Consider the following 24,710-nt stretch of genomic DNA (forward strand, 5'->3'; position numbering starts at 1 on the left):
GTGAGTCATTCCAGATGCATGTTTACATATATTGCCTTTGCTCTGCCCCAGTCAGAGCTACAAGCGTGTTTATCCCTCAGATGGTGCACACCACAACCATTTGATGTGAATATACACATCCCCTCCTCCCCTCTCCCATCTGCCCAACACCTGATGAATGTGACCACTACTATATGTGCATGTAAGTGTTGATCAATTAATACCAGTTTGATGGTGAGTACATGTGGTGCTTGTTTTTCCATTCTTGTGATACTTCACATAGTAGAATGGGCTCTAGCTCCATCCAGGATAATACAAGAGGTGCTAGATCATCATTGTTTTTTGTGGCTGAGTAGTACTCCATGGTGTACATATATCACATTTTATTAATCCACTCTTTGACTCTTCTCCTATGCCTTCCTCTCTTCCTTAAGAAATAACCTCTCCGACATCAATACTTATTACCTCCATTTCTGTCTTTTGGTATTTTCTCAATTCCTGAGGACTTTCTTCTGTTAAGGTGAAGGCTCACTGCTTGAGGTGCTGGCCCCTTCCCCTTCCCGCCTCCATCCCAGGATACCAGGACTGCCTCAATGGGCCCTGATGAAGTGCTTGAGCTCCTTACCTGGTATCCTGTGATTTACAGCTACAAATTCATCCAGTCAGCCTTACCTATTATTTCAGATGCCTGGTTGTGGTTAGTTCTTGCTTGGGCTTGTTGCTTACTTTCTGAGTTAAAAAATGGCTCTTCCTTCCTTATATTCATCAGTGGCATAAAACAGGAATCACTTTGGAGTCCTTGGCTGGAGAGTTCTGCCCCTGGGCCAAATTGTAAGGAACAAAGAATTTTCATTTGTTTTCCCACTGGGCTCTTCACTGCCATTGATAACTCCCTCTTACCAAAATCTCTGCATGGGCTCAAAGTCTTTCCCAGACAAAGTCAGTTGGAAAAGACTGGAATAAGTCCCTACTTCCTCAAATGCACAGACACAAATGTAAAGTAACAAGAAACATAAAAAAACAAAGAGACATAAGACCACCAAAAAACCACAATCTTTTGGTGGTTGATCCCAAAGCAATGGAAATAACAAACTGTCTCACAAAGAATTCAAAATAATTGTTTTAAGGAATCTGAGAAAACTTCAAGAAAATACAGAGGAATGATTCACTGAAATCAAGGAGACAATAAACTGCCAAAAGGAGAATTTTAATAGATATATTGACATTATTAAAAAAATCAAACAGAAATTCTGGATCTGAAAAATACAATGAATGAAATGAAAAATGCAACAAAGCATCAACAGCAGAACTGATCACATAAAAGAAAGAATTGGTGAACTCAAAGACAGGTTCTTTGAGCATATACAGTCAGAGAAGAAAGCAGAACGAAAGGAATGAAAAAAGTTTGTAGGATTTGTGAGACACATTAAAAGAGATAATACTTGAGTCATAAGAATTCATAAAGGAGAGGAGAAAGACAAAGGGGTAGAAAGCTTTTTTAAAGAAATAATAGCAGAAAATGTTCTAAATCTGAGGAAAAACATAAATTTCTATGTGCAAGAAGCTGAGAAATCTCCAATCATATTCAATCCAAGCAAAACTAAACTAAGACATACTATAATCAAACTGCCAAAACTTAAGTACAAAGAGAGGATTCAGAAAACAGCAAAAGAAAAGAAGCAAATAACATATAAGGGTGTTTCAATAAGGCTAGTAGTGCATTTCTCAGCAGAAACCTAAAAGCCGAAAGAGAGTGGGATGATATATTTAAAATACTAAAGGAAAAAAAGTCCTGTCCACCAAGAATACTGTACTTTTGGCCAGACGCAGTGGCTCATGCCTATAATCCTAGCACTCTGGGAGGCTGAGGCGGGTGGATCATTTGAGCTCAGGAGTTCAAGACCAGCCTGAGCAAAAGCGAGACCTTATCTCTACTAAAAAAATAGAAAGAAATTATATGGACAACTAAAAATATATATAGAAAAAATTATCCGGGCATGGTGGCACATGCCTGTAGTCCCAGCTACTCTGGAGGCTGAGGCAGGAGGATTGCTTGAGCCTAGGAGTTTCAGGTTGCTGTGAGCTAGGCTGATGCCACAGAACACTAGCCTGAGCAACAGAGTGAGACTCTGTCTCAAAAAAAAAAAAATTAAAAAAAAAAGAATACTGTACTTTTAAGAAATGTCCTTTAGCAATGAAGAAGACATAGACATTCCCAGACAAACACAGGCTGAAGTAATTCATTACCACCAGACCTGTTTTACAAGAAATCTAAAAGAAATTCTTCAAGCTGAAAGAAAATGTTGCTGATTAATAATATAAAAACATAAGAAAGTATAAAACTAACTGGTAAAATAAAAACACAGTCAAAATATAGAGTACTCTAATAGTAACAGTTGTGTATCAATCATTTATATCTCAAGTATGAAGGATAAAAGATAAAAAGTAAAAATAATATCTACAATAATTTTTAAGGAACACAGTATAAAAAGAAGTAAATTTTGACTTCAAAAATTTAAATGAAGAGGATAGAGTAAAAGTGCAGAATTTTTGTATGTGATTAAAGTTGTTTTCAGCTTATGATAGCCTGTTATAAGTATAAGATGTTTTTTATAAGCTTCATGTTAACCACAAACTAACGCGTAGTAAATATACAAAAATAAAAAGAAATCAAAGTTTAACACTAGAGAAAAATCACCTAAACACTAAGGAACACAGCAAGAGTGGAAGAAACGAAGGAGGATAAATGAAACAACTGGAAAGCAATTTAAAAAATGGGAGTAGTAATTATTTATCTATCAATAATTAACCTTAAATTTGAATGGATTAAATTTTACAATCAACAACAACAACAAAAAATTTTACAATCAACAGACAAAGAATGGCTGAGGGAATAATAAAAAGTTATCCAAATATATGCAGCTGACAAGAGACTCGCTTCTTCTTTAGGACACACATAGAGCAAAAGTGAAAAGATTGAAATAGATATTCCATGCAAACGGAAACCAAAGAAAGAAGGAGTAGCTATACTTATATCAGGTAAAATAAACTTCAAGTCAGATACTGTAAATGAAGACCAAAAAGGTCATTATATCATGATGAAGGGGTCAATTCATCAAGATGATATATAATTTACAATTATAAATGTAAATGCACCCAACACCCAAGCAACTAAATACATAAGGGAAATATTAAAAGATCCAAAGGAAAGATAGACTGTAATACAATTATAGTAGGGAACTTCAAAACCTTACTTTCAGAATGGACAGATAATCCAGGCAGAAAATCAATAAGAAAACATTAAACATGAAAACTTTAGACCAAATTGACCTAACAGGCATGTACAAAACAGTCTAACCAACAGCAGAAGAATACACATTCTTCTAAATTATACATGGAACATTCTCCAGGATAGATCATGCGAAAGGCCATAAAACAAATCTTAAAAAAGTCAAAAAGTTTGAAATTATGTCAAGTATCTTTTCTGACCACAGTGATATGTAACTAGAAATGAATAACAGGAAGAATTTTGGAAAATTCACAAGTATGTGGAAATTAAACAACATGCTCCTAAAGGAAATTTAAAATATCCTCAGGTAAATGAAAATGGAGATACTGTAGAGCAGGAAGGAAAACAGGAGTAACTCCATGACAGACTGGACCTCTTAGGAAAGGCCTAAGTTTTGGTTTCCCCAACGCAGGCCCTCCCCCTCCCCGGAATGCCGCTGGTAACAACTGAGGGCCCTGGCTTGGAAACTGGCCAATTAGGAGCCAAAGCCCCGGCTTGGAAACTGGCCAATCAGGAGCCAAAACTATCGGCCACTTTTGAGGGAACAAATGAACTAAAAGGGGGGTGGGGGGGGTGTGCCCAATACATGTAACCTATCGATAAGTATAAAAGCTTTGTTTCCACCCCAGGGCAGGGTCCGGGCTCGTGGAGAGACCACTGCGCTGGTGCTCTGAGCCTTGGACCCTAGCCTAGGCTAGAAAATAAACTCCTTTGTCTGTTGCAGCCTTGGTGACTCTGCCTATCTGTTCCTGGGACTGAGGGTAACCGGTTCTTACATTTTTGGGGGCTCGTCCGGGATCCCAAAACCCCTGGAACAGAATCCAGGCCCAAGGAGGAGTTGGAACTTTAAAAAAAAAAAAAAAAAAGAAAAGAAAATCCGCGCGGTGCAGGTAATTGGTGGCCGGCTAAGACCTAGGTGGACGCACTGGGAGGTCGCTGGCCCGGGAGCGAAGGGAGACGTCCCTCGCCCCCCCTCGGTAGGTTTCCGGCACGGGCCGGTAAGGTCCGTTTGAGAGGGAAACTAAGCTGGCCACAGGGCCAAGAGTTGGGAGTTTGTGAAACGTCTTGTCGTGGTCTATGTGCGTTATTGTCTGGTGGCCATTGTTCCGTGTTTGAGTCTTTGGTGTTCGTTCAGCGGCCCATCCCCCAGCAGCAGCAGCAGCGGCAGCGGCAGCGGCGGCGGGGGTGGGGGCGGAGGCGGCGGCGGCGGCGGCGGCGCCCGCTCCCGGCGGCGCGGCGGAGGCCCGCGCGTGTGCCCGCCCACTCCCGGTGGCGGCAGCGGCGCGCCAGAGGCCCTTGCACGCGCCCGCCGACTCGGCGGCAGCGGCAGCGGCAGCGGGGGTGGGGGCGGAGGCGGCGGCGGCGGCGCGGCGGAGGCCCGAGCGCGTGCCCGCCCACTCCCGGTGGCGGCAGCGGCGCGCCGGAGGCCCTTGCGCGCGCCCGCCGACTCTCCGGTGGCTGCGGCAGCGGAGACCCGCGCGTGCACCCACGCGCCCGCACTCCAGCAGCAGCAGCAGCGGCCCCTGCACCCTCCCGTTGTCCCGCCCAGAGGCGGTGGCAGCAGCGGCCTAGTGCCCGCCCTGCACAAAGGCGCCGCCCACTTGCTTCGCTTTTAGTGTCAGATTGTGGCGTATCTCGCCGCTTTTGTCCGTGTTTTATGTTTCTTCTTCACTCACAGGAGCGTGGATTTGATCTGATGTGCAGAGAAAGCAGCTCTATCTTTAGTCCCCAAAGTTTCCCGATTAACAACGGAGTTAAATGTCCTGTTTGTCGCAGAGGCGGCAGACAAGGGTGGACTAGTAACTCTCCACCACACTCAACCCCCCAGCCCTTTCCCCCCGCTACTTCTGTTTATTCACTGCAGCCCACAGCGTCTCCCAGCTCTGGGCCCGTGGCCCCGCCGAGGCCCCGGAGCCCTGTCGCCTAGGGTCATCCTTTCGATGATTCCCTCGGTCTCTGGAGTTACTGCTTTTTGGTTGCAGCTTATTCTTGTGGGCTCACTGGTTCTGGTATTTGGTATCGGTCTATACACTGTTGCCCCTCCTTCTTGGGGAACCCCACAGAGGTGCGCCCTCACACTCTTTTACTGGGTTGTAATAGGAATAATAGTGTGGCTGCGAATAGACCCCCCCCCACATAAAGTCTGTCTGCCTGATTGAATGAGTGAAGCGTGACTGTATAAGGTTCCACGGCCACGGCTACGGAATCTGAGTGGGTCCTAACCTGCGATTCTGTGGCGGCGTCGTATGGCATAACGGTGATTCACTCCCCTAAAAAGGAGTGACCAGGCCCGGGGTTTATACGGGTACACCTTAGCCAAGACGCGCCTAAGTTCCCGCGAGGGACGCAGCCAGGCGGACACCTGAGAGAAACCCCCTTCCCCCGTTCCCTTTGTGAGCATGGGGCAGACACAGACAACGCCTCTGTCTATCCTCATAGATCATTTCAAAGAAGTCAAGGATAGGGCTCACAACCTCGCTATAGAAATCAGGAAAGGCAAATTTATTAAGTTTTGTAAGTCTGAGTGGCCAACTTTCGGGGTTGGATGGCCCCGGGATGGAACGTTTGACTCTGGTATCATTTCCAAAGTAAAAGAAAGGGTGTTCGACAAAGGGCCCCACGGTCATCCTGACCAGATTCCATACATTATTGTCTGGCAAGACTTAGTCCAGGACCCCCCACTCTGGTTGAGGAAGATCCTGCTCCCAGTAGGAGACAGCAAGATCATGGTAGCAAAGGAGGCCAGGAAAGAGGGGGAGTCCAAATCGGGGACTACAAAAGGCACCCCTTTGGACTCGCCGTCTGTTCTTCCGGACTCCACTCCCTATCCTGACCTAATAGACCAGGAGTGTATTCCACCCCCACCTTATAACCCCGCTGCAGCCGCAGCCCCAGCCACTGCAGCCGCAGCCCCAGCCACTGCAGCTCCCTTAGTGGATGGCCCGGCGTACGGGACCCGGCAGCGGGCCGCTAGAACACTGGACCCAGAACCAGTCATGGCTCTTCCCCTGCGTGCAATAGGGCCCCCGCAAGCTGACGGGGAACAGGCTTACCAATATTGGCCTTTTTCGACTAGTGATCTGTATAACTGGAAGTCTCAAAATACCAACTTCTCAGAGAATCCTAAAGATCTAATTAACCTTTTAGATTCTGTTTTGTTCACTCACCAGCCCACCTGGGACGACTGTCAGCAACTACTAAAAGTTCTTTTTACTACTGAAGAAAGGGAAAGAATACAGGGAGAAGCACGGAAACTGGTTCCAGGGGATGACGGCAGACCCACCACTAATCCAGGGATCATAGACCGGGCGTTCCCACTTGAACGACCCCCCCTGGGATTACAATGAGGCTGAAGGTAGGGAGCGTCTCCGGGTCTGCCGCCAGACTCTAATGGCCGGTCTCCGGGCAGCGGCACGAAAGCCGACCAATTTGGCTAAGGTAGGGGATGTTCGGCAGGGGCCCAAGGAAAGTCCAGCGGCCTATCTGGAGAGGATTATGGAGGCTTTCAGACAGTACACTCCCATAGATCCTACGGCAGAAGAGAGCAAGGCGGCAGTAATGATGGCCTTTGTAAACCAGGCAGCCCCTGATATAAGGAGAAAAGTACAGAGGATGGATAGATTATGTGAAAAGACTATACAAGATCTATTAGAGGTGGCTGAGAAAGTCTATAATAATAGGGAGACCCCGGAAGAGAGGCTAGAAAGGATTAGACAAGAAGATAGAAAGTTCCAGGCTGGGGAAACTAGAAAAGCCAACAAAGAGATGGCCAAGATTCTTCTGGCAGCTACAGGGAGCACGCTCGGGAGAAAAGAGTTTGGGGAGGAGAGCGGAGGCCGCCCCCGGAGGAGAAGGCTAGAGAAAGACCAGTGTGCAAATTGCAAGGAGAGGGGGCATTGGGCTAGAGAATGTCCTAAGAAAAAAGGGGGGCTAGGGGGGAAAGCATCGCCTAAGAGAGTCTTAATAGCGGGGCAGGGAGAAGACAGTGAATAGGGAAGACGGGGTTCGGATCCCCTCCCCGAGCCCAGGGTAACTATAGAAGTGGAGGGGAACCCAGTCAGTTTCTTGGTAGACACAGGAGCAGAACATTCAGTAATCACTGGAACCACTGGAAAGTTGTCCAACAAGACTAGTTGGGTGCAGGGAGCAACTGGAACCAGACCCTACCGATGGACTACTCGGCGAAAGCTAGACCTGAGCTCAGGGCAAGTGAGCCATGCCTTTATGGTCATTCCGGAGTGTCCCACCCCCTTGTTAGGAAGAGATATACTTACAAAGCTAAGAGCCCGTATCTATTTTGAAGACAAAGGAATAATAGTAACTGATGCTAAAGGGAACCATATCAGCAGCCCTCAGGTTACTCAAGTCCTGACCTTGGCCCAGGCAGATGAGTACCGACTATACCAGCCTGTGAGGATCTGTCAGGAAGGAGAGATGGAACACTGGTTTCGAGATTTTCCTAAAGCCTGGGCTGAGACAGGGGGAGCAGGATGGGCAGAGCATCGGCCTCCTCTTTATATTGAGCTGAAACCGGGAGCTGAACCGGCCCGAGTCAGACAGTATCCCATGCCCCAAGAAGCTAGAGTGGGAATAACGCCTCACATTCGAAGGCTCCTAGACGCCGGGATCCTCCGGAGTTGCCAGTCAGCCTGGAATACTCCCCTGCTGCCAGTGAGGAAACCGGGTGGAAAGGATTATCGGCCTGTACAGGACCTCAGGGAGGTCAACGCGCGCGTCCTAGACATCCACCCTACGGTTCCCAACCCCTACACCCTGCTGAGTTCCCTTCCTCCAACACAAACCTGGTATACTGTTCTGGATTTAAAGGATGCCTTTTTCAGCTTGGCAGTAGCCCCGCGCAGCCAGGAAATATTTGCCTTTGAATGGCAAGATGAGGAGAGGGGAATCCGAGGACAGTTGACGTGGACACGGCTACCCCAGGGGTTTAAGAACTCACCCACCCTGTTCAACGAGGCCCTCCATGAAGACTTGGGTGAGTACCGGGCCAGTCATCCACAGGTGACTCTGCTACAGTATGTAGATGATCTGTTACTAGCTGCCCCAACCTCACAGACCTGCTTAGAGGGCACCAAGGACTTACTCAGGGCGCTGGGCGAGATGGGGTACCGGGCTAGTGCTACGAAGGCCCAGATCTGCAAGGAAGAAGTCACCTATCTAGGATATAAAATAAAGGGAGGACAAAGATGGCTAACTGAGGCAATGAAACAGACTGTGTTAAGAATACCCACTCCAACCTCATGTCGGGAAGTAAGGGAGTTCTTGGGATCAGTAGGGTACTGCCGCCTCTGGATCCCAGGGTTTGCAGAAAAGGCTCGACCCTTATATGAGGGGTGTAAGACAGGTCAGGCTTGGGAATGGACTAAGCAAATGGAGAGCGCCTTCCAAGCCTTGAGAACAGCCATGCTAGAGGCCCCGGCCCTAGCCCTCCCTGACCCCACGAAGGAGTTCCACCTCTTTGTGGATGAAAAAAAGGAAATAGCCAAGGGGGTGCTCACACAGATGCTGGGACCGTGGAGGCGGCCGGTAGCATATCTGTCCAAGAAACTTGACCCCGTAGCAGCAGGGTGGCCGGCGTGTTTGCGTATCATCGCAGCCGCAGCCCTGCTGGTCAAAGACGCCGACAAGCTCACCCTGGGTCAACATCTGCGAATTACCACCCCTCATGCCATAGAGGGGATCCTGAAGCAGCCACCAGGGCGATGGATTACAAATGCGAGGTTGACTCACTATCAGGGGCTTCTGTTAGATACTCCCCGTATCGAGTTTCGAGCTCCTGCCATCCTGAATCCAGCCACGCTCCTGCCAGATCCTGGACCGGCAACGCCTGAGCATAGCTGCCTTGAGATCCTAGCGGAGACCCAGATGGCCCGGAAGGACCTGCAGGACCGCCCTCTTGCGAACAGCGACCTGACCTGGTTCACGGACGGGAGTAGCTTCGTCAGGGAGGGACACAGGTACGCAGGAGCAGCCATAGTAGATGGACAAGGCAACCTTATCTGGGCTGCACGCCTTCCACAGGGAACGTCCGCCCAAAAGGCTGAGCTGATTGCATTAACGGAAGCCCTTCGCCGGGCCCAGGGAAAGAGGCTGACGGTGTATACTGACAGCCGCTATGCCTTTGGGACAGTGCACATACATGGAGCCCTCTATAAAGAAAGGGGCTTCATCACGGCAGAGGGCAAAGAAATCAAACATAAGCCTGAAATACTTCAATTGCTAGAAGCTATCCTGTTACCAAAGGCAGTGGCTGTAGTCCACACTCCGGGACACCAGAAGGGGGACTCCCTAGAAGCTCGAGGCAACCGGGCCGCGGATGCCGAGGCCAAGAGGGCTGCGGAAGGACCTACACCAACAGATGTCCTACACTTGAGCCTGCCGCCCCCAGGAATGGGAGAGATACCCCCTCAACCGGACTATTCCAGTATGGACATGGACTGGGCCAGAGAAAAACTTCAGGCAACGCAGGGTAAGGATGGTTGGTTCCAAGACAGAGAGCATCGCCTAGTAGTTCCTGAAGCCTTGGGGAACCATCTGCTGAGACACTTGCACCAGACAACGCATCTAGGCAAGAAAAAGATGTTGCAGCTGCTGGACACTGCACAACTCAGATTCAAATCACAAGGAAAGACAGCAGAAAGCATTGTCAAGGACTGTTGTGTCTGCCAGGTCATGCAGCCGGGGAGGATCAGAGGGACCCATGCAGGTATCAGGGAACGGGGGAGGCGGCCAGGATTGCTTTGGGAAATAGATTTCACGGAGGTAAGGCCAGGGAAATATGGATACAAGTACTTGCTGGTTATGGTAGACACCTTCTCAGGGTGGGTAGAGGCTTTTCCTACTAAAAGAGAAACTGCTTTAATAGTAGCCAAGAAAATGCTGGAAGAAATAGTTCCCAGATACGGGCTGCCGGAGAGCATAGGGTCTGACAACGGCCCAGCCTTCACAAGTCAAGTTAGTCAGGGACTCGCCCGGGCTCTAGGGGCAGATTGGAAACTACATTGTGCATATAATCCCCAGAGCTCAGGGCAAGTAGAGAGAATGAACAGAACTCTAAAGGAGACTTTGACTAAATTGGTTCTGGAGACTGGCGGGGACTGGGTGACGCTCCTTCCCTTTGCCCTGTTCCGAGCCCGGAACACCCCCTACCATTTAGGCCTAACCCCCTTTGATATAGTATACGGTGCTCCTCCACCGGTAATTCCAAAAATGAAACCTGAGACCCTGCCTGAACACCCTATAGAAGTACTACAGGCTGTGCAGGCCCTGCAAAGGGTTCAGAGCCAGATTTGGCCTGCCCTTCGAGCCATTTATCAGGTCACCCGACCGGCAGGGGAAAAGGCTAACGGGCACCCTTACCAGCCGGGAGATTGGGTATGGGTAAAACGGCATAATAGCAAGACCCTGGAGCCCAGGTGGAAGGGACCTTTTCAGACTATTCTTGTTACCCCCACTGCCCTAAAGGTTGACGGAGTGGCAACTTGGGTACACCACTCCCACGTAAGACCTGCCAACGAGGACGAGCGGGAGCAGCAGCAAGTTCGGTGGAGGGCCTCAGCGGATCCTGAGAATCCACTAAAGACCAGACTGACTCGCGTAACAACCAGACCGCCGCGGGACTCAGGATAAAGACATACGGAATAAAAATGCTGGTGGTGACTGCTATATACATAACCCTTATGGGAAAAGTAATGACTGACCCAAATCCCCACATGCCCTATAACCTCACCTGGGAAATCACTAACTTAGAAACTCATGAAGTTTATAGTAGGACTTCAGGAACGGCCCCACTAAACACTTGGTGGCCGGACCTGTACTTCAACTTAGAACAATTGCCAGGCATGGATAATCTGCAGTATAACCCTAAGCGGCAGGGATTGGGCTATGAATATCAGTATACCCAACGCCAGGCCCGGATAGAATTAAGTAGGAATGGTTTTTTTGCATGTCCGGGATTTAGAACAGGGGAAATGAGGCGCGCGTGTGGGGGGATCGAGTCTCTCTACTGTGCAGCCTGGAAGTGTGTGACCACCAATGACGGAGAGTGGAAATGGCAGGTCCGACCTCTTTTCATTGAGATGTCTTATGTCCGGCCATGCTCACGAACCAGGTATACCTCTGACTGTAACCTGATACGTGTAAGATTCACAGAAGAAGGAAAAAAGGACAGACGGTGGGTCTCGGGACTATACTGGGGAGTAACTCTCTATGATCGCCGCTGGGGGGGGCGAGGCACTGTAATACAATTCAAACTGAGGGCTTCTCCCATCTCGGGCGCTGTAGGGCCCAATCCAGTGCTGGGGGGAACCGGTTCCGACATTTTGGGGGTGCTGGGAGATAAACAAAATAGCCCACGCCCGACTGTTGCTCCACCCTCACTCTTAAGGACCCCAGTGGCAGAGATAGAAACGCAAGTAACCCCCAGGACAAAGGGGTCAGGAGATCCCTTATGGAAAATGCTGACAGCAGCATATGAGGCATTAAATCGCTCCGATCCCAATGCTACAAAAGCCTGTTGGTTATGCTATGACATCAGACCCCCTTTCTATGAAGCAGTAGGAATAGATGCCCCCTTCAACCGCACGGGAGAGGAGGCCCCCAGGTCCTGCACATGGGACCGCAAGGGGCCGGGGCTAACACTTCAGGCAATCACTGGAAATGGGACCTGCGTAGGGAAGGTGCCCCCTAGCCATGCACAACTTTGTGCTATAGTCCACCCATCTATAAACCGGAATGGAGGAGCAAAATGGGTGATTCCGGCACTCAATGGATGGTGGGTTTGTTCTAAAACAGGCTTGACCCCATGCCTTAGCCTGTCTGTCTTTAATGAGTTAGAGGAAGTCTGCATCATGGTACTAGTATTCCCTAAGGTTATCTACCACCAAGAAAATATAATATATGATGCATGGGAAAAAGGCACAGGAGGTGCCAGGTTAACTACAAAAAGAGAGCCCTTTACAGCAATAACCTTAGCCACCCTTTTCGGTCTGGGTGCAATAGGAACAGGGACAGGTATCTCATCCTTAGCGGTGCAGCACAGGGGGTTCAATAGCCTGAGGGCCGCTGTAGATGAAGACATATCCAGGATCGAAGAATCCATCTCCCATTTAGAAAAGTCACTGACCTCACTGTCTGAGGTAGTGCTGCAGAACCGGAGGGGACTAGACCTACTACTCCTCCAACAGGGAGGGCTGTGTGCGGCCCTAGGGGAAGAGTGCTGCTTCTACGCTGACCATACCGGGGTAGTAAGAGAATCCATGGCTAAAGTCAGAGAAGGACTGGCTAAACGGAGGCGAGAACGTGAACAAAGAGAAGGGTGGTTCGAGTCATGGTTCAATAGCTCCCCTTGGCTGACTACTTTGCTTTCAACTTTATTAGGACCCCTAATTGTGCTTTTGCTCATCCTCACTTTTGGACCGTATATTCTAAATAGGTTAATTACCTTTGTAAAAGAACGAATCAACATGGTACAACTGATGGTACTGCGACAACAGTACCAGAAGCTGAGCTATGACTCTGGCTTACAAAAAGGGGAAACACGAGGCCCCATGTCCGAGCAAGAGTGCTAGGAAAAAAAAAAAAAAAAAAAAAAAAGGGGGAAATGTAGAGCAGGAAGGAAAACAGGAGTAACTCCTTGACAGACTGGACCTCTTAGGAAAGGCCTAAGTTTTGGTTTCCCCAACGCAGGCCCTCCCCCTCCCCGGAATGCCGCTGGTAACAACTGAGGGCCCTGGCTTGGAAACTGGCCAATTAGGAGCCAAAGCCCCGGCTTGGAAACTGGCCAATCAGGAGCCAAAACTATCGGCCACTTTTGAGGGAACAAATGAACTAAAAGGGGGGTGGGGGGGGGTGTGCCCAATACATGTAACCTATCGATAAGTATAAAAGCTTTGTTTCCACCCCAGGGCAGGGTCCGGGCTCGTGGAGAGACCACTGCGCTGGTGCTCTGAGCCTTGGACCCTAGCCTAGGCTAGAAAATAAACTCCTTTGTCTGTTGCAGCCTTGGTGACTCTGCCTATCTGTTCCTGGGACTGAGGGTAACCGGTTCTTACAATACAACATACCAAAATTTGTGGAATTCAGTAAGAGCAGTTGTAAGAGGGAAAGTTGATAGCAATAAACATCTACATCAAGAAAGAGAAAAAATGTCAAATAATAATAATCTTCCACCTCAAGAAACTAGATAAAGAAGAAAACCTAAGCCCTAAACTAGCAGAAAGAAAGAAATAATAAATATCATATCAGACATCCGTGAGATAGAGGCTAGAAAAACAACAAAAAGATAAAAAAAAAAAAATCAAACACAAAGAGTTGGTTTTCTGAAAAGATAAACAAAATTCATCAACCTTTCTTTAGCTAGAGTAAGAAAAACAGAAAGAAGACTCAAATGAATAAAATCAGAAATGAAAGAGGAGATAATACCACTCATAACACAGAAATACAAAGAATCATAAGGGAATACTATGAAAAATTATACACAAACAAATTGGATATCCTAGAAGAAATAATCGGATAAATTCCTAGATACATACAACTTACCAAGACTGAGTCACAAAGAAATAGAAAAATCTGAACAGATCAATATAAAGTAAGGAGATTTAGTCCATAATCAAATACATCCCATCAAGCAAAAGCCCAGGACCACATGGTTTCATTGCTGAATTCTACCATACATTTAAAGAACTAATACCAATTCTTCTCAAACTCCTCTAAAAACATGTAGAAGGGGGTATACTTCCAAACTCATTTCATGAAGCCAGCATTACCCTGATACCAAAGCCAGACAAGAACACTACAAGAAAAGAAAATTACAGGCCCATATCCTTAAAAACAAAGATGAAAAAATCCTTCACAAAATACTAGCAAATCAAATTCAATAGCACATTAAAGAGATACTCACTATGATGAAGTGGGATTTCTTCCTGGTATGCAATGATGGTTCAACATACACAAATCTATAAAGGTCACCCACTGCCTTAATAAAATGAAGGACAAAAACCATATAATCATCTCAATAAATGCAGAAAAAGCATTTGACAAGATTCAACATTCTTTCATGATAAAAACCCTCAACATAATAAAAATTCTCAGCAAATTAGCTATAGAAGAAATGGACCACAATACAATAAAAGTCATGTATGACAAGCCCACAGCTACCATCATACTCAACAGTGAAAAGTCAAAAGCTTTCCCTCTAAGACCAGGAATAATATTAGGGTATACTTTCTTCACTACTCCTACTCAATATAGTAATGTAAGACCTATCCAGAGGAATTAGGCAAGAAAAAGAAATAAAAGACAACCAAATTGGACAGAAAGAAGTTAAATTGTCCCTATTTGCAGATGACAAGATCTTATATGTAGAAAACCCTGAATACTTCACCAAAAAACTGCTAGAACTAAGAAACAAATTGAGTAAAGTGGAAGGATACAAAATCAATGTGCAAAAATCTGTTGCATTTCTATACACAAACAATGAAGTATCTGAAAAAGAAATCAGGAGAACAATCCAATTTACAGTAAGTACAAAAAATACTTAAGAATAAATTTAACCAAAGAAGTGAAAAATTTTTACATGGAAAATGCTAAGACATTTATGAAAGAAATTGAAGAAGAAACAAAGAAATGGAAAGATATCCCATATCCATGGATTGGAAGAATTAATATTGTTAAAATGTCCACATTACTCAAAATGCTCTACAGACTTAATGCTATCCATATGACAATTCCAATAGTGTTTTTCACAAAAATAGAAAAAAACAACTCTAAAATTTGTGTGGAAGCAAAAAAGATCCTGAATAGCCAAAGCAATTATAAAGAAAAAGAACAAAGCTGAAAGCATCACACTACTTGACTTTAAAACATATTATCACTGGGCCAGCAGTGTCTTGTGATGGCTGCTCCTCCAGGACCCACGCCTGGGTGGGAGCTCACACAGACTCCCCTCCCTGCCGTCCACCTGGTCCTTCCTCATTCTTCCCCGACTCACAATCTCCACTCAGCACCTCGGGCCCCTTTTCCTCTTAGCAGCTGAGAAAGTTCTGTCCTGTCGTTATTACCTTGTTCAAGGCTTAGTTGGCTGCTGGGCCCCTCCTCTCTCGCTTCTTCATCAATTTCTTGTAAATACAATTTGTCTGGGAGCACTGAAGAGCCGGAGAGAGTCAGCGGGAGAGAGAAGGCAATCAGTTATCTCCACCAGAGACCAGCGACAGCATCTGTAAATTTTACATTTAGGAATTTCCAGCCCTTGCGTCACTCAGAGCTCAGTGGGTCCCACATGACTCAATGTTCTCCCATCACCCTCTGGGACAGAAAAGAGAAGACCCCATCAAGGAAGACTTTGTCTCCCACACAGAAAAGAGACATTCAAGATTTTAGGGTAAGAGAGAAGTGAAACATTGTGAGCCATGTTACTTGCCAAAGAAGTTTTCAGATGGCAGGAAAAACACATTTCAAAATAACTAATAGAAGTAAAGTGTGTGTTCTGAACTGTTCAGACTAAGGAAGAAACAGGGATTTCTTGGGGAGAAGGTCTTGGGTCCTAGAGAGCTGATTATAAAATAGAAAACCCCAACAACTTTAGTAATGGGGCTAGAAAAGAGGCAGGTTTTGGTTTAACTGTGTCAGGGAGGAGGAGCGATTCCCAGAGAAACATAACAGAGGACACGGGGTGGGGGGCGGGGCACAGCTCGCATGGACTTCAGGGTCCAGGAGGAGGCAGAGTCTCCCTGAGGGCAAGGGGGCAACTGCACTGAGTGAGGCGGTGGGCAGTGCCCTGGACAGCGGTTATCCTCAGTGTGCATCACCCAAGCACAGGGAGCTACTCTGGAACCAGGAAGGGGGAACCTGTAGTCCATGGAGAATATCAGAGCCCCTGGGATGTGAGCAGTAAAGGTAACACCATTCCATGGGCACCCACAGCCTGGGGACATCAAATATAATATTGACTTGAAATTTCTGCCCACGTATTTGGTTGCCTTTAGTTTCCTCTTCTGATTTGAATGATGTGCTATGAAAATTATTTTATTTTTAATTAGATAAGGTTACTATTGACACAAATCAACAAGCCATATATACATCCTTAAATTTTTTTTCTTTGCTTATAAACCTGTAGTATCTCTTTATTGCCTCTTAAGTAAACTTCAAATTCCTTAGCTTTAATTGCCAGACCTTTCAAAATCTTTCTCCAATTTATTTCTGTTGAATCAGCTTCTACACTGCTTTGCACTCTTGGATTTGGCCAACTCCAGTTTGGTCTGTTTTGCAGGTATGCTCTCGCACTTTTATTCCTGTTCCCACAGCATCCACCCTGCTCAGGGCATGTGCCTACCTTTCTTGTGATGTCTCTAGCCTTATTTGGAGAACTGGGTTGGGACCAAACTGTGTTGGAATAAAAAGTTTTCTAGGTAAGTTAAAAAAAATGGAGGGCATCCTCTTTACTGTGTCCCAGTAAAAGAGTAAAATATGCCTTCTCAGGAAAAAGTCTAGAATCAAACTGTTAGTTTTGTATAGCACCAAAAATAGTCCCTAGCAGATCAATCAGTTTTGTGATTATTTGGTTAATGTTTGCTTCACTCCTTGTGGATAAAGGCAAATTTGACCCAGGGTTTACTTCCTTCTTCATTAATCTGGAAGTTGTGGCCTTTTTGCTCTGTTACTAGGCAAACACTGGGCTTAGAAAAGACCCATGACTGGCAGACTGGGAAAGACTAATATCAACTACAAATAACTGGTGGGAAGCCATATTTTGGCCTTTCTTCAATGTGGTAACTCTTGTAACTCAGCTTATCTATTGCGGAGTCCCTAAAAGCTATGACTGTGGAGTTTTTATAAGAGACATTGCCTTCCACAGGGATGTGGTGCTAGGCCAAGGTGGATCCTCTAAGCACAGGTAAGTTGTCACTCAAGGCAAGTCACAGTCAACTTGGTGGACTGCTGTGTAGACCACTGCAAAGGCTCTCACTGAAGAGAAGCAACTGATACTGCCCTGTTGGGATTCTGTGTTGCTTACTCTATGTTCTTCTAAGTAAAGGAGATGCCAGTGTAGCTCTGGTTGTCTTGTGAGTCTAAATGTCCAGTTAAGCAGACCTCTAGATGGTTGTTGTTCCATAGCTATTACACCATAGCTTTAAGAAGGCTCATGGCATGCCTGTTTTGTTAGCTACTGTATCCCTATTGCCCAGCACAGTGTGTGGTGGAAGAACAATATATGCTTATTGAAAAAAATTGGCCCTGGACCTCAAAGGGTAGGTAGTAAATCTAATTACCACTTTTGAAGCTTTCACGAACAGGAATTAAAGCAGGGTATTCCTTCATGTTGATATTACTGAACAATATCTTCAGAACTTTTAGGTTAAAGTTCTTCTCCAGCTCATTGAGAACACTGTACACCACTCGTTTTACAGGGACCAGGTTTCTACAAGATTCTTCAAAATCCTTAAGAAATATTGAATGGGAAAAATATAAATACAGATTTCAAACAACTGTGGAAAGTAATTTTATGATTAATGTATTCCAATTTCCCTACATAGGTATCTTCTTCATGTAATGATTTATAATTTTTATATATTCATATAGCTACTAAACGAAACAAGTAAATCCATCCTTCTTAAAAATGCCATTGATGAGTCTGATCTCTTCAACCTCATTTACATTAGATGTAAAAAGAAGCAGTTTTGAAGAATAAAACTGGGTTAAAGTTAAAGGATGTGTAGCCCTTTAAGAGCCTGGCTGAGATGTTTAGGAGTAGACTTAGCAGGTGATGAGTGGCTGTTCTGTTTGATGGACACTCTCTGCCCTTTCCCCAGGACTACCTTGGCCTGAAGGGCTCAGGGAAACCAGGTGACCATTCTTCCCTTGCCGTGAACTTGGCCATAGAGGAGGCATACTCAAAGGCAAAGAGAATACTTCCTGTTATGTATCTTCAACAAGGCCTATTGGTGAAAATTACCCAAATTTAAAAAATTAAAAAAAGGGAGGAAAAAAAAAGAAACCTGAAAGATGTTGGAGAAAGAATAGCAAACATCTACTCCCAAATTTGTCCTAACTATATGCTAATTCCTGTGGGTTTTAATGTTCTTAAATCTAGATATTTTAAATTGATATTAACTCAAATAAAATGCCATGCCAATTATCATTTCAGTAAATCAATTCATTAAAATTATTCAATTCATTAAAATATGTTTAATGTTTAGTTTATGTTATATTGTATGACTCCCTACAAGGCACTGTACATTTATGCAGTATACCGATTTCTGACTCAGCTTATTTCCAGTGCTGTTCACCCTGATGCCAGAGGGTGCCATGGACACCATTCCTTCAGTTAGAAGCGGGATCATCTTTGGTGATGTCTGCTTCTCCCCTACCCTCTGCCTTATAGGAGCACTTACAGAAATACTTGAAAATCTTCCCCACTCATAGAAGACCCCTCAGTCAGCCACTTGTACCCCAAAGTTTGGGTCTAGGATATCAAAGCTCAACTTAATTTGGAGCTGGTTTACCAGATTATGACATAATGAACTTTACTTACTTCAAACATTTTTTTTGTGATCAATTCATGGTCACGGAGGTGCTCAAGGAATGGAAATGTCTTTCCTATTGCACATGAAATCTCCACCTTATGTTTTTTGAAGTGACTGAATATACGGTCATAGATAAGCCTGTCCTCTACGTTCTGTTCTTCTATGGCCATCCTAGGGAAAAAAGATACCATGTAGAAACAGTCATCAAGATTCGGAATGTTTTTGGAGGATGTAAGCTTTTATATATGAACAACAGGCTTCGAAGAATGAACATATGTAAAATATGTGGTCCCAAGTAGAGGCCAGAGTAAATGGAATTGAAGCAAAGATGTAATAGAAGAAAGCATGGAGGTTATGAAAGACTAATATGTAGAACTGAAAAATTCCTGTCCGTCCTGATCAAGCCATTGTAAAGATATCTTCACCTAAACATAACTGAAATATTTTTGAGTTAAGAAATCATCAATAGATGTTGAATTTTATCAAGTGTGTCTACAGAGATATTCATATAATTTTTCATTTTTATTCTTTAATTTGCTAAATCACATTGATTTTTCACTCAAAAATGTGGACCATTTTTTTCCATTGTCTTCCTACATTTAGTGCCCCCTATGAAAAGCCCACCTTTAATCAGGTTTTCATTCCTTTGTCAGTAAGTTTCTTTTACTTTCTGAAATCTTTATGATTCTTTTTTGTCCTTGATGTTCTAGATTTTCATGATAATATATGTAGGTGTGGGGTTTAAAGGTCCTCTTGGCTTTAGCAATGTAGTTAGCCACTAAGAATGAGGCTCTCAGTGCAGACACATTTGATGAAGTGTTGGCCTTCAATAATTGTTTCTGTTCTTCGTGTTCACATTTTTTTTTTCTTTTGAAAAACTCCAAAGTCTTGTCTGTTAATGCAGAGTGCTTGGTCTTCATGTGGTGAAGCAGTTTTGAAGGTTTCATGACTTCTTGGATAGTCAGTCACCACATATTCAATGCGGGTTTGGAGAATGTGAATCACCTGTTGCAATGAGCCTGTAATTTAAGTTGGACTCTTGGTATTTTCTTTTAAATGCAGCTTTCATTTTGTAGGCAGTCCTTCATTATCTGCTGTCTCATCATTGGCTCTTTCCCCCTTTTCAAAGATGCTCTCCAGCGACATTTGTTTTTTTCTCATTTTTGCTAGGGTTGGCTAGTGGGCTTACCAAAACTGTGACTGAGACAGGTGCACAGTACAGGAAAGAGGCGTGGCTGGAAATGGTAAATAAAACAATGGGCAGGCCATGCACAGACTAAAATAAGTGTCGAATTCTGACTTAAAGCCTGCCACCAGATGCAGCTGTACCGTTGATGTACATCAACTCACTTGCCACTATAAAGCCTGCCACCAGATGCAGCTTGTCACTTGAAACTCACTGATAGAATTTTGATATAAGTCTACAAGCAATTGGTTTATTATGGTCTCTGTGCAGTCAAACCTCTCTGCTAATGATAATCTGCATTTGCAGCCGCTCCCCAGCACTAGCATCACCACCTCAGCTCCACCTCAGATCATCAGGAATTAGATTCTCATAAGGAGCACGAGACCCAGATCCCTCACATGTGCTGTTTACAGTAGGGTTTGTGCTTCTGTGAGAACTGAATGCTATCACTGATCTGACGGGAGGCTCACCTCCTACAGTGCAGTACCAGTCCATGGCCTGGGGGTTGGGGACCACAGTGATAAAGGGCATCTATCAGAAACCCTCAATTTAAACATTATAAACATTCCCCTAAAATTAGGAACAAAATTAAAATGGTCATTTTTACTGCTATTCAGTATTTAACTGGCCGACCTGGCTAATGCACTAAGACAAACACACACACACACACACACACACACACGCACACATGAGAGGGAGAGAGAAAGAAGGTAAACAAGAAAAAAAAAATATAGAGGTATAAATTTTGAAAAGGAGAAGACAGAACTCCTAATATATTTGAATATGTATCTATTTCTCCAGAAAAATACAAGACAATATTAGGATGAAGAAGACCACTTAGTAAAATTTCTATGTGCAAGATCAACAAACAAAAATTGATAGATTTCCCTATGCCGGCAATAAATAATTAGGAAATGTAAAAGGAAAACGAACTCCCACTTACAAATTAAATTTTATATGCCTAGCACTAAGTTGATCCGATGAAAATAAGACAGGACTCATTAAACATTACTATAGAACTTCAAATACTTGAACACTTGAATAAATGAAGCGATATACATGTTTGTAGCTGGGATCATTCAGAGTTGTTTAAAATGTAAATTCTTCCTAAATTTATCTTTTCATTCAATGTCTCTCAATTGAATTCCAGCAAGATAGGCTACAGAACATTACCTATAAAATCACAGTAACTAAAACATTTCATTAGGAAACAAAAAATAGAACCATGGGTCAGAACACGGGTCACCTATACAGATTCATACATAAGAGAGAATATAGTAAAATAGTGCCTACTATGTGAATGTGGTTTTTCTCTCAAAATATCTCATTATACTGTAGCTCTTAGGCAACTTCAGCATACAATTTTCTTTTCTTTCTTTATATTCTAAAACTATAATGTTTTCACATAAAAGAAGCAATTTATGGCTTCTCTATAGCATATCTGGGTTGCCAGCATCACTGCCGTCCCACGTTGGGGCCATTATTAAGTAAAATAAGGGCTCCTTGAGCACTGCAATACCACAACAGTTGATCTGATATTTGAGACAGTTTCTAAGTGACTAACGGGCAGGCGGGTGGCATCTACAGCATAGAAGTGCTGGACAAAGGAATGGGTCCCACCCCAGGTGGGACTGAGAGGGACTACATAAGATTTCCTCACACTACTCAGAATGGCATGCAATTTCTAACTTATAAATTATTTATTTCTGGAATTTTACATTGAATATTTTCAGACCTCGGTTGACTACTAGTAATTGAAATGATGGAAAACAAAACTGTGGATAAGAGAGGACTACTGTAGTTTATAATAGCATAAAACATCAAATATCTATGAAGAAATCTAGAAGCACAAAACCTTCAGACATAAAAATAGAAATTTTATTAGAAAATATTTTTAAATTAGTAATATACGGAAATATATAAGGTATTCATGAGATGGAAGACATAATATTGTAAAGATGTCAAATCTCTTCAAATTGGTCCATAGACTCAATGCATTCTCATACAAAATCACAATAAGATTTTGAGAAGCTGTTTTGGAAACACAAAGGTCAAGACACTTTGGAGGAAGAGGAGACGTAGATTTACTCTACCATGTAGCAGGAGTTGCTGGGAAGCTGTCACCATTGTGACAGTGTAGTACTGGCACAAGCAGAGGCAATCACGGACCGATGGCAGAGAAGAGAGAGCACAGAAAAGCACCTGCCTATGTGGCAACTTGGTTAAGGAAAAGGGTAACACTGCAAATCAGTGGGGAAAAGGATGGTTTAATCAATTAATCATGTCCTCAGAAAAATTGTTAAGAATCAAAATAGAGCCTTAAAACTGTAGCTCAGAGAGGAACAATTTGACCTCAGACAAAGCAGGAAATGTGAAAAAAAATTTCACTCGGATTACGTCTGAGGAGGTGGGAGGTTTGGGGAGAAGCACAGCAGCCACAGCAGGCACAGGAGAGAACAAAGGAACACAGAATGCAATCTGAACAAGATGAGCAGAATGTCCCCACAGTGCTTAATGCCACACAAAACCTAAATAAAGCAAGAACCCATTCTACTAAGTGAAGTTTCACAAGAACGGAAAACCAAGCACCACATGTACACACCATCAAATTGGTTTTAACTGATCAATGCTTAAGTGCACATAAAGTAATAACATTCATCGGGTGTCAGGCAGGTGGGAGGAGGGGGAGGGGATGGCTATATACACACATAATGGGTGGGTGTGCACCGTCTGGGGGATGGACACGCTGGAAGATCTGACTTGGGGGGGGCAAGGGCAATATACGTAACCTAAACATTTGTACCCCCATAATATGCTGGAATGAAAAAGAAAAAAAAACATGAAAGAATGTGAAAATGAGATAATAAATTAACAGAATATGAGTTAAAATGGAGATTGCAGAGCTGTAGAAACAAATTAAGATATCCCTCAAAAAGAAACACAATCAATTTTTTTAATCAGAAATTACAGGAAACAAAAACCTACTAAAAATTAAATAATTGTCATGGAGGAAAAGTTTGAGAGAACCATTATGAACATAAGTAAAAACTGAAAAGATGAAAGCACTAGGCAGCACGTAAGAGCTGTGAAGGCGAAAGTTGTACCAACGTAGGAAGAATCAGGCCTAAAAACTGAAACAGAAAAAATTTTCACAGATACTGGAGAAGAAACTTCTCCTTGAATAAAGGCAGAATCAAATCTGCCGCCTTGAAGATCACAAGAACTACCTTATAGCTGGCAGTGCTCATGGAATTTGTCAGTATCTTTCCCCAGCACTTTATTTATAACAATGAGCATGTATCTCTCTTATAAAATCAAAACCGTGATAGGTGTATACCTCAACTTTTAAGCCTTAATAAGGTAAAAGTCACCATACAGTTAAAGGACAAGAAAAGTATATTTATACTTACTGGAATATTTAGAGAACTCTCTTATATCATGATAAAGAAGGACAAACACCTCAACTGAATAACACTGGCAAAAAATAAACAAATAATTCATAGAAGAGAGAATTTAAATGGCCAATAAACATGAAAAACTGTTCAACTTCCCACATAATCAGGAAAATACAAATTAAATGAGGATGCAACTCTTTATCCATCAGCTTTGTAAAGTTTGGCTGGATGTGGGGAGATGGCTCATCCGTCTCATTTGCTATTGGAAGAAAAGTACATTGATTCAGCCACTTAGAAAGGCAATTTGGCAGGATCTATAAGCGAGAAAATATTAGCACCCACTGCCTCAATAATTCCACTTATTTAGGTTTTGACACAAGTTAAATACTTGTATACATGCAAAAGAAAAACCAAAAAGAAATAGATAACCATTGTTATTACAGCCTGTTGATAAAGGTGAACACTTGGAAACAACCTAAATATCCTTCAATTGGGAAAGGGTTAAAAAATTATGATATATCAATTCTATGGAATGGCATGTCACTGTTAAAAAGAATGAGGTAGGTCTATATGCATTAAGGTGAAAAGATGTCTAAGATTTCCACTATTACGATAAGTGAAAATGCAGAACAGCATGTGCAACATAATCCCATTTATTACAAGACTGGAACACAAATTTTGTATTTACGAAAACACACTGTATATAGATATATGAGTAGAATAAGATGAGGAAGGCTGAACTCAAGACTCTCGATGGGAGCAGGAAGGGAAGCTATTGGGGCTGGGGGGCGAGTGGTGAAGAGGATGTTTTCCTCTATGCACCTCTACGTTGTTTGAAGCTTTATGAACAACCACAAATAGAGTATTTCTTTTGTGTTGACAAATTTTTAAATTAAAAAATTAAGCAGTGTTATTTATGAACCTATCACAGGAGAAAAGTTAGGATTTCTATCCCTTTTCTTTGCAGAAGTATCCACCATGCTGAAACAGGAAATTAAAATGAAAATAAAAATAGCCTGCACTAGCCTTTTGCCATCCTGGGCCTTTCTCTTCCTTTTCCTTCTTCCTACCAAGGTCAATGGAGGAAGAAATCAGACCCCAAGACAGTCATGGGAACAGCCCAGGAGTGGAAGGACCCCCGTGCCAGGACAGGTGAGACCACAGCATCCAATGTTTAAAGTAAGCCAGGTGTTTACCCCAGAGCATCTATTTTCTAAACTACCTTCTTTGACATGACCCATGTGAAGGTAGAAGAAGGCAGAGGGATATAGGACGGTTCAAAGGTCATGGGGAATTAACAAATTCCTGTCTCAAGGGACTCC

General features: G+C 43.8%; 1 protein-coding gene across 3 annotated transcripts in view; it reads right to left on the reverse strand.

Annotated features, from left to right (window-relative positions):
• Window positions 1-24,710, reverse strand: part of LOC138385406 (nuclear body protein SP140-like protein) — a 30,091-nt gene that overhangs the window by 5,026 nt on the left and 355 nt on the right. Inside the window, exons 1-5 of one of the 3 annotated variants that reach the window (XM_069471894.1) lie at window positions 23,404-23,446; window positions 18,816-18,978; window positions 17,554-17,722; window positions 15,346-15,429; window positions 652-798 (exon numbers count right to left, since the gene is read on the reverse strand). In XM_069471894.1, coding sequence (XP_069327995.1) covers window positions 652-798; window positions 15,346-15,429; window positions 17,554-17,722; window positions 18,816-18,977 — 562 coding nt within the window. In that variant the 5' untranslated portion in view covers window position 18,978; window positions 23,404-23,446. Of the gene's footprint in view, window positions 1-651; window positions 799-15,345; window positions 15,430-17,553; window positions 17,723-18,815; window positions 18,979-23,403; window positions 23,447-24,710 lie in introns of those variants that run through there. The other 2 variants (XM_069471800.1, XM_069471920.1) reach the window with 2 other exon arrangements.

Source organism: Eulemur rufifrons, chromosome 1 (assembly GCF_041146395.1).
Source record: "Eulemur rufifrons isolate Redbay chromosome 1, OSU_ERuf_1, whole genome shotgun sequence".
Lineage (NCBI taxonomy): Eukaryota > Metazoa > Chordata > Mammalia > Primates > Lemuridae > Eulemur > Eulemur rufifrons.